Genomic DNA, 18,421 nt, shown 5'->3' on the forward strand with positions numbered 1-18,421 from the left:
TTCTGATCGAAGTGTTTTGTGGCATTGTGCAGAAGAGTGCAGTGAAGGTGCTCATCAAGGGGGTGAGGTGTTCCATTTTTGCTCCGACTGTCAAAATAGCACAAATTACATTAACCTGTCATGACAGAAATGCTGGAGAGGTCCAAGGCATATTATAACTCTTTTTTTTTTTTCCTTTTTTAGGGTAGAAGCTCAGGAGCCATCATCCTCACCTCTTGTTTTATTACCCAGGTCCATAGCATCAATGTTGGATGCCCCGACCTTACTGGCTACAAACTTATTATAGATCTGTTAAGGAATAAGGCAAGGACAACAGGCCAGCCTGAACATTCAAAAATCATGGGTTCTCTTTACTGAACCAAATCATGTCCTGAACATCAGACAAGAACCTTCCTCTGCCACTATTCAGAAATCAAAGTCATTGGAAACTTTATTTTGTTTAAAAATTCAACTGATCCAGTTTATTATAATACAGTTTCAATTATGCACAAAACAGTTTCTCACTTAGTGAGAGTAATAAGTCGTAGATACAACCTGGATGCATTAGCACGGTCGGGTATTCCTCCAGTACACACAGGGCATATGGAGTGTTCTGTCTTCACAGCTGCAGCCACTTCACAATGTACAAATTTTTCTTCCCCACCTTAATACAACCTGGATGCATTAGCACGGTCGGGTATTCCTCCAGTACACACAGGGCATATGGAGTGTTCTGTCTTCACAGCTGCAGCCACTTCACAATGTACAAATTTTTCTTCCCCACCTTAATACAACCTGGATGCATTAGCACGGTCGGGTATTCCTCCAGTACACACAGGGCATATGGAGTGTTCTGTCTTCACAGCTGCAGCCACTTCACAATGTACAAATTTTTCTTCCCCACCTTAATGAGAGAAAGTCCATTCCTGAGAATGTGCGTACCAAGCACAAGAACTTCATCTGGATTGGTCACCTTCTTGTGGTTGAAGCGGACTCCACCTTTGCTGATTATTTCAAAGCTAGAATAGAAAACATGCCTCATAAAATGTATTATATAGTCAGCACAATATAAAACACAATACCAATTAAAGCATACAATAGGGAAAACCTATCCTTCACTGATCTAAGGTCAACAGGCTAAAGTCTAAATAATCACTGCACATTACTTTTGTAATGCTTTCGTGCGACACACACAGGACTATTGTGCTGATCACTGTTCTTGCTGTGGAGAAAGCTGTACCTGACAACCTGTAATGCAAAGGGCTCCCTGCTTCTGTTTCAATATTTACTTGAGACGAGTGATTGTAACAGGTGCAGTCACTTAAATTAAAGCGGAGCGCCACCCAACAAGGGGAAGTTCCACATTGGGCCTCCTCCCCCACTCCAGTTTGTGAAATGGGGCTTTTGGGGAGGGAGGGGGGGGGGAGAGTGGGTACCCGATTTTGACTTTGACAGGTAACCTCTTCCACTTCTGCTCTGAACGCCTAGGCCATCGGAAGTGGAAGTTCTCCTTCGCCCTCCCACAGCCTTCTGGGTCACATGACAGGTCCCAGAAGACTGTGGGATCATTCACAGTGCACAGCGCCGTGCACACCCGGTTGTGAAGCTGCAAGCTGTCACAGCTGGGTGCCCATAGTAAAGATGCCGGCGCCGGGGAAAGAGGACACAAAGTAGAACTGGCTGGGCCAAGCACAGCGCTGGATCCAAGGACAAGTGAGTGGCTGTTCAGCAATCACTAACAGAAGGAACTTTGCCTGCTGTGATTTAAAAGAAAAAGATTTCACTAAAAAAATCTTCAAGGCTGACCATGGCACCTTAGCCAAGCTGGTGATACAGATGGTTATCCTTTACCAACTTTAAGCAATGCAGCATTAGGAACTCCAGAAATCTTCCTGCAACAGTCACTCTACATCTGCTAGGGACTATGTCACATTAGTATGTGTGGAAGATAAAGATCAGCAGGATGTTTCGGGGGGACCAAACATACATAAATATACATACCCACGGGCACCTTCTGGGATAGCAGAGGCTTGCAGACAGGCATCTAGAACCCTAGTACCAGGTTCATGCAGCACTTCAGTGAATGGGGCTTCCTGGAAGAGCTCCTGCAGCTCCTGATCAGACATGGCTTCCAAAGCGTCAATACTGCTATGGTACAGGGCCTGTGTGCATCTGAAGGAAAAGCAGTACAAAGATCAGACTTTCCAAATTGTTTACTTCACTACTGGGCTATCATTTTGCTCTTTCTGTTGAGTTACTTTTGTTAACAGGGCTAGGTTCTAGATTTATGCCCAACTTTCTTTCTTTACCACACAGGTGGGGATTTGCCAAAGTGGAATCACATTGCAGGCAATTTAGTCTAAGACCAGGCAACCTACTGGCATGTAACTTTTGGCTCTGGTGGGAAGCTGGGGGACCAAGAGTAACCTAACTAAACCTACTGAGTAATGTGTTTGGATACTACAGCCAGCACTGCAAGCTCACAGTGATAACTTTTCAGTCACCAAGCTGCCCAAATTGATGAAAAGAGAAGCTTTGATCATTTAAAGTAGACAATGGGGGTAATGATAGAGTGGCTACTGCACAGCTTGTGTATGTGTGTGCCAAGAAGCATTTGTTAGGGAGGGTTCTGCAAAAATTCAAATCTGCTAAGGAAAAAAAGTCTACTCAAGCCCTAATTTGTGCAGCTCCTCCAGCCCTGGGTGCCAGCCTTCCACCTATGCTCATCTAGACCCTAATACCACAATCTCACCTTGAAAGAAACTAAGGCTGCATTCTGAAAGCAATCTCATCAGTAAAACTTGACACTCATTTTATCTGTAGGACTGCTTCAGGGGTATGGCTTCCTGAGGTGTGATATTAGGAAAGTAATGTATTTGTATAAACTGTAAGTAGCATTAGCTACAGTATAACTTGGCTCGGCACCATCCCGCCCACAGCACCTGCCTTCCAGACAGATTTTGGTATCCAGGTGGCTGTGGTGAGGTGGGAGCCCGTCCATATGCCCCGGGCCTTTAACAAGTCAGGAGACCTTTGTCCCAGGACATGTGGCTGGCCTGTGGGAAGTAAGGCCCAGGTGTAAGGGTATAAAGAGGGGAGAAGAGGGCAGGAAGTTCCTAACCGCCATTTTTTCCAAACATACATCTTGAGGGTGTTCTCTGCTGTATTGGTGTAAGGTTATTTAAGTTATGGGATGGTATGCCACATGGTATTATATTTTTTCATTTAGTCTAAGGGCTCTTTCACACGGTCCGCATTCCGTTGCGGACCGTGCTCTGCTCAGCGGGGATCGATCCGCCGATCCCCGCTGAGCCGCCGGATGACAGCTCCGTCTCCGCACTGTGTGCGGAGAGGGAGGTGTCAGAGCCCCGCTGCTCTCTATGGGGAATCGGATGAGAGCGGACCGCCTGTCCGCTCTCATCCGATCCCCAGGACGGATGGAAAATAGGGTTTCCATCCGTCTGGATTTCACGGACAGGATCGGATGCGGATGGCAGCGGACATGTCACCGCTGACATCCGCTGCTCCATAGGGCTGAATGGGGCATCCAATCAGATCCGCCTAAAAAACTGACAGGCGGATCTGATCGGAACGCCCGTGTGAAAGAGCCCTAATGCTCTAACCAAACACTAATCAGTCCTAAAGGCTTTTACATGGATATACACTTTTCATGGGCACGTCTGTCCTTACTGAACTCATTTAAATTACATGGAATTAGTTTGTTACCTTTTTTCATTTTGTTTACAACATTATTATACTTTATGTCTTATGATGATTTTTGATTTACATGTTGCAAACAACATGGAATTTTACTACTATTCCATACATCCTTTCGCTAAAGAAGAGCTTCAGCCACCTATCAAAAAAGAAAAAAAAAAAAAAAAAAGGCCAGCAGCTACAAAAAAGTGTAGCTGCTGACTTTTAAGAAACAGCCACTCACCTGTCCCACGGTCCAGCGGTGCACTCAGCCCAGCCATCTTCACCCTCTGTCCTTCCTCGGCAGCGCCGGCATCTTCACTATGGGTACCTAGCTGTGACAGCCTGGAGCCCACTATGCATGCGCGAGTCGCGCTGCGCATTATGAATAGTTGATGCAGTCTTCTGGGATCGGTCAGTGTCCCAGGCAACTGCAGGGGAGGAGGAAGGAGAACTTCCGTTGCCGAGTGAAAGTGGAAAGCAGGTACCTGTCAACATCTGGTACCTGCTCCCCCCCATCCTCCTCCTCAAATGTGTCAATTGTGCAAGAGCAGTGGGGGACGAGTGCCTAAAGCAGAACTTCCCCTTTTGGGTGAAGTTCTGCTTTAATATTTATGCAGCATACAATCCTGCCTACTGTGAGGTCTCCCAATCTGTTCCGTAGCGCTTTTGGGACCTTTCCTCTCCACAGGTCGGCAGGGTTTGGATGGTTCTGGGTTCCCCTTGGATCCCTTGTCTAAAGTCTGGGTTTCGTTTTTTTTTTTCAAAAGAGGTAAATATTACATGTAAATATTTATATCTTCCCTTTTTTTTCCTCTTTGTTGCTTACTCCATTACCGTACCTCTCTTAAAGGAGGATAGGCTATAATATTAATATGTTCTAGTAATTTCTGTTTATTTAAAGAGTGTTATTTTCTAAAACATGTTTCTAAAAAGTGTTTTTTGTATTTGTAGTTTTCGGATATCTGTGATACCAGCTTGGGTCATTTGGTCCTGAAGATGTGGATAATCCCATAAAGCGCATTAACCTTGACATCGGCTGGCTTGTATACTCTGTACACAATTATTGGTGCAGTTACCCCTGCTTTGTAAACGTTTTTTAAAGTGAACATAACGTTGTTGGTATTTGAACACACTGTAATAAAGCTTTAATAAATTTTAACAGTGTGATGTACCATTTTCAGGTGCAAATCAGAATCCCACTATTACATGGTTTGGTTGCATTATATACAGTATACAGTGCTGTGTTTTTCAGTAGTGGTGTGGGGACTTCCCATTCGGTTTCCAGAATAAAATAGTGTTGGGCTGAGCACTGCTCAACCATCTACAAGATGCCTTGTATTTTTATAAATAAAAACAAGGGTTCCCCTGATTGGCTGAGACGGGGTGAAGAGTTGAGGGTAGAGCTTTACGATTAACCGTTAAAAAAAAAACATTACTATCTTTATTCCACCCTGCTTCCGATCTTATTCCGGCATTTCCACAATTCATAAAGTGCAGAGCTGTTCTCTGCTAACTCACAGCATACAAAAAAAGCGCCTTTTTCTCTAATTGTCTTCCAGGGCAGCATCTGAGAGGATGTACCAAGCAATACTTACTAGGGAGGAAATAAAGTCTGGATCACCTTGCTGCCAAATCCCTGGTCCTGACAAGACAGCTGGTCAATGCGGTAATGCCTTGCGAAAGTCCTGAAGTTCAACTATGTTGCTGACCTGCAGATCTGCTCCGGTGTCGCCTTTGACTCTTTCTGCGCTTGATGATGCCCAAGCTCTGGTCGATTGGGCTAGGACTCCATTTGGCAGGGCAAGGATAAGTGCTTGCTAGTCCTCCTGAATAGCAAGCTTTATCCATCTGGCTATCTTACTTTTCAAGGCCGGCTTCCCCTTGTTGCATCCTGCATGGAGAATGAATAGTGTGGTCGTTTTTCGTCAATCTCAAGTTCTCTCGAGGTAAGCTATCAGGATCTTTCTTACATCTAATCATCTGCATCAGATGTCCTGGACAGTTTATTCCCGCCTCAGCCCTGGGATGGACGTCTCTCGGTGCCTCCACTTCCCCTCTCAGATGCTGGGCCCACTCTTTTATGCCCACATGTAAGCAGCAAGGCTACTCGTTTGACATCCTCCCTTTTATTTGTGGAGTACCATAAATTACATCTCCTTTCTACATCTGAAACTTACATGACATTTTTACTAATTTATAGACACCTTGTTGCATCAAACTCCTGATGAGTGGACCTTACTAGGATCTACGAAACACGTAGAGCTCCAGAGATGCCAAGATATATCTTTTCATTTACATACCAACTGTGTATTTTATGAACATTACTATACATGTGGTGTTTTATCATATATGGATTTCCCTATGTTAATTTTTACTGTAAATGGTTGAATTATTACTCTAATGCATAATTGTATGTTATGGAATTTGTAATAAATCATTATTTGTACTTAAGGTGTATCTATCTAGTGACCTACCTCATTTAAAGTTCCATGACCATTGCCGTGTGTGTGTGTGCATACATTTATAATATTATATATATATATATATATATATATATATATATATATATATATATATATATATATTATATATAAAAAACACACACACATATATATATTTCTTACATTTAGCTTGTTGTGTCTCTTTTCTTGCTATCCATCGAACTTGGAAGAGAGGGGATAACCACACCCTGAGTTCTGTGGAAAGTTGAAGAGACTTTTGGTACGAGGGCTGGGTCTGGTGTGAGAATAATTTTGTGTATCAGAGAGCCTGTATTTGGCTAAATCTCCTTGCTGACATAAGTGCCACCAGGAGTACGGTTTTTAGTGTAAGGTACTTATCTCAGCATTCCTCCAATGGTTCAAAGGGCGCGGAGAGGAATCCTTTAAGTACTGTGGAGAGGTCCCATGTCGGAGTTCTGCTGAACTTCATGGGTTGTGTGAAATGCCCTTGTCTGCTCCTTCCTGAAAAAAATCTAAGATTGCTGGAATAGTCCCCTTGTCGGGGTCTCCATTGTTCTCGTACCATAAGACGAACTTTTTCCTAACTTTTTCGTAGATGGCTCTAGTCACGGGTTTTCTGCTGGCTAAGAGAGTGTCAATCACCCTGTTTGACAGACCCTTGTTCTGTAGCCTCACCCTTTCAGGAACCAGGCTTCATGAGAGCTTCATGACCTTGTGGTTCAGGTGGTTGACTGGCCCTTGTGATAGGAGGGTCAACACATCTGGAAGTGTTAGATGTGGTTGAGTACTGAGGTTTTTTTTTTTAAGTGACAACCATGGTCTCTGAGGCCAATGGGGTGCAATAAGTATCACCGTTGCCCTTTCTACCTTGAGCTTTTGTACCAGCTTTGGCATTAGGGCAGTTGGGGGTGAATACATAACACAGTTGGAGAGCCCAGCTTTGGTTGAACACATTTACTCCGATGTTCCCATTTGTGGGGTTTAGAGAGAAAAATTTTGGGAGCTTCGTATTTATTTTTGACGCAGGTGATCCACAGGAAGATTTCTTGATTTAAAGGACCATTCCATCCGTTTTATGAGTTTTCGGCTTAAGAAGTCTGCCAGTGTGTTGTCAGTTCCCCTTTAGATGGATGGCGGAGATGGATCTGATGTTTCTCTCGCCCTATGACAGTGTTTTCGTCAGACCAATTAGACAAGTAGATTTTGTTCCCCCTTGTATGTTCAGGTATGCCACAGTTGTGGCGTTGTCTGACTGAATCCAGATATCTTTGCCTTGAATGGCTGGTTGGAAAGCTTTTTTAGCGCCTCCTCTACTGATTTTAATTCCCTCATGTTTGAGGATGCTTGAGACCAGTGGGGGTTCCATTTTGCTTGTACGCAGCGATCCACCATATGCATTCCCCAACCCAGAGTGCTGGTGTCCGAAGCGATACGCACCGGATCGGTCTGTGTCCATCTGCATCCCTCGAGGTAAATTAGCAGGCTGAGCCACCATTGGAGCGTTCTTTTGATTGAACGAGGAATCAAAATATTCGTCTCTAGGGATGATGGGTTGTCATCCCTTAGGGCCAGAACGTGATTTTTTTAGAGGTCTCATATGGAGCTGTGCCCAGGTGATGGCTGGGATTGAGAACGTCATTAGTCCCAACACTGCCATGCCCCGTCTGATGGTCATGAATATGGCCCCTATCAGGGATACTATCGTTTCCTTTTTTTTTCCAACTTTTTCCTCCGTCAGGCTACATACTAGATGCCAAAATAACCAAGATTTTCCCTAAGTATATGACTCTCTGGCTTGGGGTTAATTGTGATTTTTCTTCATTCACAATCCATCCTAAGCTTTGTAGGAGAGGCTTTTGTGCAGATTGGCTTCCAGTCTGTCTGATGATTCGACGAAGAACAGTAGATTGTCTAGATATGGCACCACGCCTATGCCTTGCTGTCTTAGGTTTTTTTTAGGGCTTTTGCCATTATTTTCGAGAAGATCCTGGGTGCAGAAGAGATACCGAAAGGTAGAGCTGTGTACTGCAAATGTAGAGTGGTAGCTGGACCCTGCCTGGACCGCAAATCTTGGGTATCTCTAATGACTCTTCTCGGCACATGTAAATACGCATCCTGCAGATCTACTGTGGCCATGTATACTCCTGCCGGAAGAATATTCCTGATCGAGTAGACAGACCATCCTGAATCTCCTGTACCTCATCTTTCTGTTGAGTGGTTTGAGGTTCAGTAGGAGCCTTTGCTTGCCTGATGGCTTCTTCCTCGTAAATATGTGCGAATAAACTCCTGTCTTTTCCTCTTCCGGCGGTACATGACAAATTACTTTTTTGTTTCATTAGATTTTCTAATGCAGAAAGGAATGCCTCTACTTGGTCTGTGCCTTTAAGGAATGTTGTCACCAGGTACTTGGTTTGGGGGGGGGGGGGGGGTGGGGGAGTGGAAATCTCTATTGAGTTACCGTCTGCTATCGTACGTAGAACAAATCCGTTTTTTGTGATTTTCTTCCATGGATGACCAAAGGATGCCAGTCTGCCCCCCACCTGGAGACCATCATTGCTTACTGTTTCTTGGAATAGAAGGCTTGAGGATAAAATCTCCCTGGTCTTTTTTGTTTTGTTGTGTCCAGCGCTTCTTTGGTCCAGTTTCTTTATTACATTTCCTGGACTGACGAAAGTGCACTTCCCCCTGCTTCTTTTTGGTTTGAGGAAACCCTTTATTTTTGGCTGAAGTTCTGTCCAGAACAGTTTCAAAGTTGGCTCTTAGTAAACTGTCAGCATCTTCTGAGGGAAAAAGCGTGCCTTCTGATGCTGTGTCTTCGTCAGCTGAGTCCGAACATAGGCCATCTTCAGATTCTGATTCCAGGCTATCTGAATTGGTTTCCTGCTGCACGAGGGGATGGATGGCTTGCTGGTCGATGGGGTGCTCGTCTGGCAGGAACTTGTTGGAACCTTCAGATTTTCTATTGCCCAACGTAGGGGCCCAATCGTGCCCTTAATTTCCTTCTTGAAGGAGTTGAGCATGTCTTTAAAAGGAACCCCTGTGATTCCTTGGCAACCATTTTGCTAATGTATTTTTGGCATAATGCTTTTTCCATTCTGGAGGAAACCTGTGACCGCAAGAGGCGCATGCCTTGCTGCTGGTCTTTGCCCTTTTCTGGGGTCTTTGTCTGCAAATAAGCACAAAGGACCCAGTGAGACAGGCGGTTGCCATACACAAACATGAATAACCGTTTGTAGTGAGGTAAAGACAGAGGAGACTCCAGAGTGCTCTGGTTTACCTTGGAGCTGTTCTGACAGGCAGAATCTGCCGGGTAGGGTGGCTAAGCATCCGACATGGTCAGCCTCAGAAAAGAACCCCTGCATAGGGGCCTTTTACCTGCTTCCTGCACAGCTCCAGCCCCGCCCCCAGCTGACCCCATGCAGATTGGTGGACATACCTGCACTGCCATCTGCTCTCCTGGTATCCTTATAGCCTGCTAATTCCTTGGGAAAAAAAGCCCATCCATCTTTCTCTTCGTTTTTCTTTTCAAAAACCGTGCCCCTGCCCGGAAGGGACGTCAAGCAGAAGTTGCCCGCTCTATCGCCCAACTTCCGCCTTCCCCAAGATGGCTGCAGACCAGAAGTGCGTCACCAGAAGTGCCACGTGGCTCCAGAAATGACACGCCCGCCACCTTCTTGCTCCTCCAGCAGCGAGGGACACCCATTTGCTCTATCGGCCAGAGGTATGGCCCATGGATAGCTAGTACTAGTGCCCGGAAGATATGGTGACCAGATAGCTGGCTCAATCCAGGTGCAAATTTTTGGGGGAGATGAAATTGACATCCTTTCCAGCAGGGGGGGATGGTTGCATACCCCTCCATAGGGGCGAAACCTGCGGCAGGGGCAGCTTAACCCAATATGCTGCCACTGGCCTGCACTACCCAAAGCCTGCTGAGCTGGATGGGAGGCTGGCCAGGGAGTCCCCTGCAGTTAGCACAGAGACTGGGAAAATAATAAACTGTTGCAGCTCCTGTGGATCCGGAGAAAACACAATCAAACTAAGGAAGAAGGTATGACTGATGTTTTTATAATGGTGGACTATTGTGTTTCCTGTTTCAGGTGGGAGGAGCCTATCTCTCAGATGCTGCCCTGGAGTACAATTCGAAAAAACAAATGCAAACCCGCACGAAACATGAACGCAAAACTTCAATAGATTATCTCACAAAAAAACAGACATTTCTTCTTACAATCTGGCCAAGAAGATCGTGTAGGAGAAGAAAGCAGCATCTACAGAGAGATGTGGCCTCTCACCTCTTGGCGGACTCCAAACCTTCCTTGCCATGGACCAGTTTTGTCACCTCTGCAGCCAGTCTCTTGTGTGGGATTCTCTTCTCCGGCTCCTTGGTATGCTGCTCCATAATGTGCTCAATCTCTGGCAGCGGGATGAATGTGAAGAACTTTAGGAAGCTGCAAAATTAAAAGAATTACACTATTAGTAAATATAGGCGGGCAGGTGCAGAGTGAGGGTTCTGCCACAAGAAATAATGAAGAAATAATGAAGCACTAAGTGCCAGGAGATTACATCTTTGGTCTGTAAATGCATCATTTCCAATTCATTAAAATCAACTCACTGATTTTTTCCAGGAAATGAACACCAACCTTTATTAAAAGCAAACATTATTCTTTCCACTTTTCACCAATCATTCTATGTGGTGGCTGCATTAGTTTTCTTTTTTTGGCTTTTATACCCCTTACGTTTTCACCTTGTGACCTTGTCAGTAACACACCTTTTTTTTATAAAAGTGCCCCTACCCTGGATGAAGGAGCACAGGGGTACCTTTGGACAGTAGCACTGTTAATCTGGGGGGGGGGGGGGGGGAGATGTACTAGCAGATGGTTAGATGTACTAGCAGATTTAGATACACTAACAAATTGCAGCCAACTCCAGCTTACACAGCAGTTACAGCAACAGTTTATTTTACTTTTGGGATAACAGATTTACATGAATAAACCAGAAAGTTGAAAGCACGCTTGTCAGTGTTAAATAGGTAGTCTCATCCCTCAAACTGCTGTATCTGCAAGAGAGCTTGTACTTTTGAAAAACAACAGACTTACTGGCTGGATAAACAGGTGAAAATAGAGGAAAGAAAGCCTAAAAAATAAAACAAATGCAGCCATCACATCTAAGGAATGGTAAACTGTGGTATAATAAGTGTTTGCTTTTGGGTTTAATACCCCTTTAAACAATCAATCAGAATAAGCATTCATCTTCTAATCTGAACTAGAAGTCAAATAGGTTGTCACACCAACTTTACAAACATCAGTGCTGAGGACTTGAGAAATAACCAAGCAAAATACTAGTTGATCTGCAAGAAAAACTCTGTACACTAGATGGTGCTAAGAGGTCAAAAATAGAGTGGAGGATGCTGCTACTTCTTTTGTTAGGCAGGTACAAGGATGGGAGGGGGGGGGGGGGGAGATACCTGTGTGCAGTGGAAGCAAAGCAGTGCTTAAAGCTGGCCATACACTGGTACAATAGAATAATTGTATCAGTACATGTCTGCCACCAGAGATTTGATGAATGTTGTTTGAAATTACTTCCAACACTTCATTTGTTTTTGACATTCAATTTTGGAGTAATTGGATTTTTGACTTACCATAAAATCCATTTCTCTGATGTTTATTGACAGACACAGCTCCCGATCTTGTTAACCATCGGGACATCCCAAAGCTTGAGGGGTGGAAACAGCGAAAAAGAAATTCCCAAGGCTAACTATAGCTAACCAGGTAAACAGGAGCTCAACCAAAAAAACAATATACCCTCAAAGAGGACCAGGTCCTCTAAACAGCAGCCTGCAAAACCTTGCAGCCAAAAGTAAGCATCCGCAGATGCCAACACATCCACTTTATAGAACTTTGTGAAAGTGTGCAGTGACGACCAGGTGGCCGTCTTGCAAACCTGCGTCACAGACACCGGATGACAGAAGGCCCAGGAGGCACTGAGCCCCCGAGTAGAGTGCGCCTTGACAGGGAAAGGAGGAACCTGACCCTTGATGGAATAGGCCTGAATCACCGTCTGTCTGATCCATCTGGAAATGGTTGCAGAGGAAGCGGACAACCCTTTCCGAGGCCCATCCCTAAATAATGACCGATTTCCTTAAAGACTGCGTAGCTGGCAGGTACACCCTAATCACCCAGACCAAATCTAAGGCATGCAAAGCAATTTCCTTTGGATGTTTTGGCCTGGGACACAGGGAAGGCAACACAATGTCTTTATTCAAATTAAAATCAGAGACAACCTGAGAAAGGAACAACGGAGAGGGGTGAAGAACCACCTTATCTCTGTGAACCACCAAGTAAGGTGGCAAGGTAATGCCGCCAATTAGGACACCCTGCGCACAGAGGTGAAAGCCCCCAAAAAGGCCACCTTCTGGGACAGTGTAAGCAGGGGAATTTCCTAAAGATTCTCAAAAGGAGGCTTCTGGAGGACTGAGAGCACCAAGTTGAGGTCCCAAGGCGGCAACAGAGACCGCACTGGAGGGGTTAACTCCCTGAAGAAAAGTATGCACCAGGGAATATGTGGCCAAGGGCAGTTGTAAGAAGACCACTAAGGCCGACACCTGACCCTTGATAGTACTCAAGGCCAGTTTCTGCTCATCCCCCCGTTGAAGGAAGGTCAAGATCCGAGCCACTGAAAAAAAAAAAGAGCAAGGATGAACCCCAAGAGACTCACACCACGCAATGTACATCTTCCATGTACAATGGTAGATTTCCTCGTTTTTAACAGCGTTGGAATCACCAACTCAGACAAACTTCTATCCATCAGCACCTGGCATTCAACAGCCAAGCAGTCAAAGCCAGCAACTGTAAAGCAGGATGGAAGATTGATCCTTGGGACAGCAGATCCTCCCTGAAAGGAAGCTTCAAATCAACGACGGCGACCAGCTGCACCAGATCAGCGTACCAAGTCCGGCGGGGCCAGTCCACTGCCACTAAGATGACCGGAATCCCTTCTGCCTCGATCCTGCGTAGAAGTCTTGGCAGAAGCTTAAGAGGAGGGAAGGCCTAAATCAGATGATACTGACCCCTTGGGGCCACCAGCGCATCCCTGGCGTCCACCAGAGGATCCCGTGACTGAGCCACAAACCTCTGCACCTTTCTGTTGAGCAGAGACACCAACAGATCCACCTCAGGGATGCCCCACCTGAGACAGAACTGATGAAACACCTCTGGATGAAGGGACCACTCCCCTTGAGCCAGCGCCTGCCGACTGAGGTAATCCGCCTGCCAGTTTTCCATTCCGGGAATGTGTACGGCAGAGAGGGCTGGATCAAACGGTTCTGCCCCCAAGGACTCTTGGGGGGGGGGGGGTGACAAATCAGCAAAGAATAGGAAATCTGTCGCCTGAGTAATCCCTCCCACCAATGGCTGGGCATACTTGCGATGTGAAATGAAAACTAATAAGGTCACATCTTTTTAGAGGTATATTTTAACTAAAGATTTTAGTTTTAGATAGAATGTAAAAGAATTAGCACACTGGTCAGCATTTGATACTGTCTGTGTCCCCGTTAGGGAGATTTACCCTCTCTGTCACGTTTACCATTATCATTTAAAGTGAAAGTAAAAGAAAATCCCAAAAGTTGGGTTGTCCCCAGAACAGAGGGGAAATCTTCCAATGGGGACACTAAAGGGCTGTACAAATGGGCTGAATATCGGACGGCATCGGGCAGTTCAATAGAACCCGGCTTCTATCACAGGGGCATGACCGAAAAAGGTCCGCCGATCAGCGCTCTCAGCCAATGGCTGAGAGTACTGACTGGTGTGCTCTGGTGGGGGTATGTCCCCCTGTCAGAAAACAATAGCTTAGCGGGCTGAATGAAAAAAACTGAAGAGCTCAGGAGAAGCCGCTATAATAACTATGCGATGTTAGTGCAGTGGCTCCACCTGTGCTCTTCAGTTATTTTTGTTTAGCCTGCTGGGTTGAACGATAAACTCACAGTGTGTACCAGGCTTAAGGCCTGGTGACAGCAAGGGATTCCCTCACTTTGGAGGGATTTCCTCTCACTTCCTATTTTGGCTATGACACAGAAAGTGAAGGGAAAATCTTCCCAAAGAGACATAGGTGAAAAAAAAAAAAAAAAAAAAAAACACCACATCAGTTATAACCATCCCATCCAAAAAAAAAATAAAAAATGTTTTGCCTTTAGTTCTACTTCTTCAAAGTTCTAGCTCAACAAAGACTTATCTCTGGATAAGGATCCCTCCATTGATTGATTTCCCCATCACTTTCCATTCCATTGACACCAGGACAAATAGAGAAGGGAAATAGCAGTCTAACAGATAGAATTCAAAGCAGACAACTGCAAAAGTCCTCCTCACCTCTGTATCCAAAAAAAAGTTAGCTGAAAGGGTTAGTTCACCTTTGCCAAAAACTGCCTAAGCAGATAGGGGGCATCTGTAGATAAACTGGGCAGCTCCGACTCAGTTGAAAAATGTCTTTGCTATAGGGGTAAACCATTCACATACCTCCTGAAGCCTTACAGGGTGTTGCCCAGCTATTACTGTTCACCTTCACTCTCAAATGCTGAGCTCAGAGCTACAGCATCAGGGGAAAGAGCATGTAAAGGGGCTCTGAATCAGGGCCTCTTTTAGCAACATCCTAGGAGTTTTCCGGTAAAGTTTCATGAGGTACGTAAATGGCCTACACCTAGAGGAAGGGCATTAGGCAATTCTGGTCAAAGCTGCACAATTTCTTTTTATCTACAAACAAGCCTTATCTGCACAGGCAATGTATTGGTAATTGTGAACTATGCATTTTTAAAAACACTTAAACATTGTATTAACAAATCACATAAATTCATCTTTGCAGCATTTACTTTTAACATTTTCTAATTATGTAGCCAGGTTTAAGCTTCTGCTGGGTACCACAGCATTGAAAAAAAGTTGATAAAACTGTGATTTACAGGAAAGGCCTTACAAATTTAAGGGTGACCCTCACCGCTCTACACAGCTGTCCTGTTGCCGGACGAAAAACTGATACAGTTCAAATGGAGAGGTCCTGGGTCTGGTCAGCCACAAAGCATTCCCTGCTGACTTCCCCAACTTATCTCCAGTAGTGCTTGTGATGAGAGGCATGGTGATCCCAAATACATCTTCTCCTGTGGTCCTGCGGGATGAAAAAGACAAATATTCAGAGACTGAGGGCAAATCCCTACAATGCCAGCAGATCTATGTATGTATTCCATGTATACAGTAGCTGGCTCAGGCAAGGGATTGATGTGGTAAACAGGTAATAAAATAATAATCAGCACAAACCATAAATTAAAAAAAATTCAATAGTGCACACAAGGCTGCGAACAATCAGTGCTAAACACAAAACAAAACACCAGTGACAAATCAATAAATAATATTGTTGCGCCAAGTGAATATATCAATGTGTCAAAATCATTTTAAATCAAATATCAAATCAATCTTAATAAATCAACTCTATTATTAGTGATATCCAGTGATCTTAATAGTCCCAATTAATAGTGAATCAAAAATTAACAAATCAATCTTCATCTGTGATCACAAATTAAAGTGCTGCATGCTTCACTCCAAGTGCTCCCAGTGAATGGTGCAAGATAAGCAGCTCACCTTAGGATTAGACTCCTGAGAGTCAAACACACTTTGGGATATATGTATAGCAGCCTGATGCCCTTCCTTTCACCGCCTCCAGCTATCCCTCCGTATAGACTAGGAATCCGGTGTAAAAAGAAAAGAAGATCTAATGCTCTCTGTTTTAATAAAGCTATTTATTCCCTCTCAAACAGATGAAATTCCACTTATATTGAAAAGCACTTAAAGCAGTGCGGGCTTACAGCGTCATAAACAGCTCTCTGTACACCTCCAGGAATCAACGTACTCCGAGCAGGCTCCTCCCCCGTACGCGTTGCGTCAGAGACTTCTTTAGCGAGTTGATTTATTAAGATTGATTAAGATTGATTTGATATTTGATTTAAAATCATTTTGACACATTGATTGATATATTCACTTGGCGCAACAATATTATTTATTGAGGTGGTGGACAACCCTTCAATACCATAGGCTCAGTTCACAAAGCTAAGGAATAAGCCCGCTGTCAGCTGACGTCACTCAGCTGGTCCAAGCTCTTGGTCGATTCAAACTTTACAGTTGGGATCCACCCAGGTGCCTGGACCAGCAGCTGGCTCAGCCTCTCAACGAGCCGCTTGTTGAAATCTGGGCCAGCCGCTCATGCCCCCTGCACAGCCCAGTGCTCCAGTGAGCGCTGGAGGGGCAGAGCAAAGAGCCAGTGACAGACCGGCTCTCTGCTCACTGAAGACTGAGAACTGAGCAATCAGTCTTTGATCGCTCAGTTCTTAGAAGCTGCAGGGAGACAGATGCAGCATCAGATCGATGTTGCATCCACCTGAGTATAAAAGTTGTTTTTTTATAAACCCAAACTTCTCTTTTTAAAGTGTTTGTAGACCAAAAACAGAAAATCAAAAACTATATACAACAGCCCCACAGCTCTCAATGGCCCACTAAAAGCCTAAAAAAAACTAAACTGGACAGCTGCTACCCTAATTTTGATAGATTATTGAATAATAATCATATAAAAAAAAAAAAAAAAGCGCTAATCCCTTCTACTCCATCCCCCCCCCCCCCCCCAAGTGAGGTAAAATATACAAATTCTGTAATGTATCACAATACAAAAAAGTTATAAAGTGCTAGTGCAAAAATAAGCAAATATAGCATCAAATGAAATGTGCAAAACATATCACATATACATATATGCTGAAGTGCAAAACTATTCCGTCAAAGCAAAATATAATGTGCCAAAAAAAAAATCTACCAAAAATATATAAAGTGCAATACACATTTTATTGAAAATAGAAAAAAGACCGTTATTTCCAATAATAAAGTCCCAACAACATACAAATGACGTGCTGCATGTAAACGTGTTAGATCTTCACACAAGTGTTCTCGTGCCACTGTGCATCGCCCAGTGTGATCCTCCAACCTCCACATTAAACTCATCAGAAATACATGCTGGAAAAATTATAAACCAGCTAATGTGCCAAATAGATCCACTGTGTAACTGATTCCACCACAGACGCGGCTGTATATCAATAACTCCACTCACATAACCCCGTCATACGTGGAGAGATCTAGAAAAGGAAGCTCCCATATTGTAAGACCGTTGAAACCAGGCTTTTTTTATTAAAATATATGAATCCATTCACATGTACAGTACATAGTATCCTCCCGACACTAGGGTAAAAACACTAGTTTATGTCGCCTATCCTCTCTGGCCAGACAACCAAGCCCCGAGTACAATCTAGGCGTGCGCAGGGATGTCCTTGCTTGACAAATTTGCTTTTAATCTGGGAGCCAGCTAAAAAAGTTAGGAGCCAGTTTTTTTTTTTAACAAAGCTTTATTTTTAATGACAAAACTCCTCTTATGTAGCTCTGAATTGTATCTTTACAGTGCACAACACAGGTACAGTTATGCCTCTCAGCTTTGCCTATTCACCTGTGAATGGATGGAGAGGCATTGGCAGCTTTCCTCTTCTGGCTGTTGGGTAGAGATGGGCTTGGTCATGTTCGAGTTCCCACCAGGAAGCCGACATTTCACACCTCTAATAAAAGGCACCGAGACCATTCTCGATTCGCAGCTTCACAGATCGGGAAATGTTTCAGTGCCTGTGATTAGCGGTGTGCAATGTCAGGTCCTGGCGGGATCGGGCATGTGGGAACTGGAACACGCCCGAGTCTATCTCTACTGTTGGGCTTTAAACTTCTCGCCCAGACATCCAGGGCAATCTTAGTATCTTGTGACCCTGGGTCAGTAATGCACTGGGGCCCTACAAGCCAGGCATAATTTAAGCACATACTCAAGAATTACAACCCACTACTACTTATCAAACGCAACCCATTCAAATAAAAGGGTCCGTGCTGCTGTATTCAGGGGGTTAAAACAGGTGAAGAGGCGACATATCTACACTACCAGTCAATTGCCTCTGAAAATAAATCTGTGTGGATTGCTTTTAAGAGGAGTGGCCGTCTTTTTCACTCAGAGAAGCAGGGGGGGGGGGGGGGCATTAGTGCAATTGTCAGGGAAGGAGGTGATGTTTAGAGTGACGCACTAACCAGCATGTCTTTGGAGTGTAGGAGGAAACCGGAGTACCCGGAGGAAACCCATGCAGGCACAGGGAGAACATGCAAACTCCAGGCAGGTAGTGTCGTGGTTGGGATTCGAACCAGCGACCCTCTTGCTGCTTGGTGAAAGTGCTAGCCACT

At 44.6% G+C, this 18,421-nt stretch overlaps 1 protein-coding gene across 1 annotated transcript in view; it reads right to left on the reverse strand.

Moving 5' to 3' along the window:
* Positions 1-786: 786 nt before the first annotated feature.
* YARS2 (tyrosyl-tRNA synthetase 2) overlaps positions 787-18,421 on the reverse strand; it is a 29,316-nt gene continuing 11,681 nt past the window's right edge. Inside the window, exons 2-5 of the mRNA XM_082257182.1 lie at positions 15,117-15,284; positions 10,430-10,585; positions 1,981-2,151; positions 787-998 (exon numbers count right to left, since the gene is read on the reverse strand). Of these exons, the coding sequence (XP_082113308.1) occupies positions 839-998; positions 1,981-2,151; positions 10,430-10,585; positions 15,117-15,284 (655 nt within the window). The 3' untranslated portion in view covers positions 787-838. The remainder of the gene's footprint in view (positions 999-1,980; positions 2,152-10,429; positions 10,586-15,116; positions 15,285-18,421) is intronic.

Source organism: Pelophylax lessonae (genome assembly GCF_965119305.1).
Source record: "Pelophylax lessonae genome assembly, chromosome: 4".
Classification (NCBI taxonomy): domain Eukaryota; kingdom Metazoa; phylum Chordata; class Amphibia; order Anura; family Ranidae; genus Pelophylax; species Pelophylax lessonae.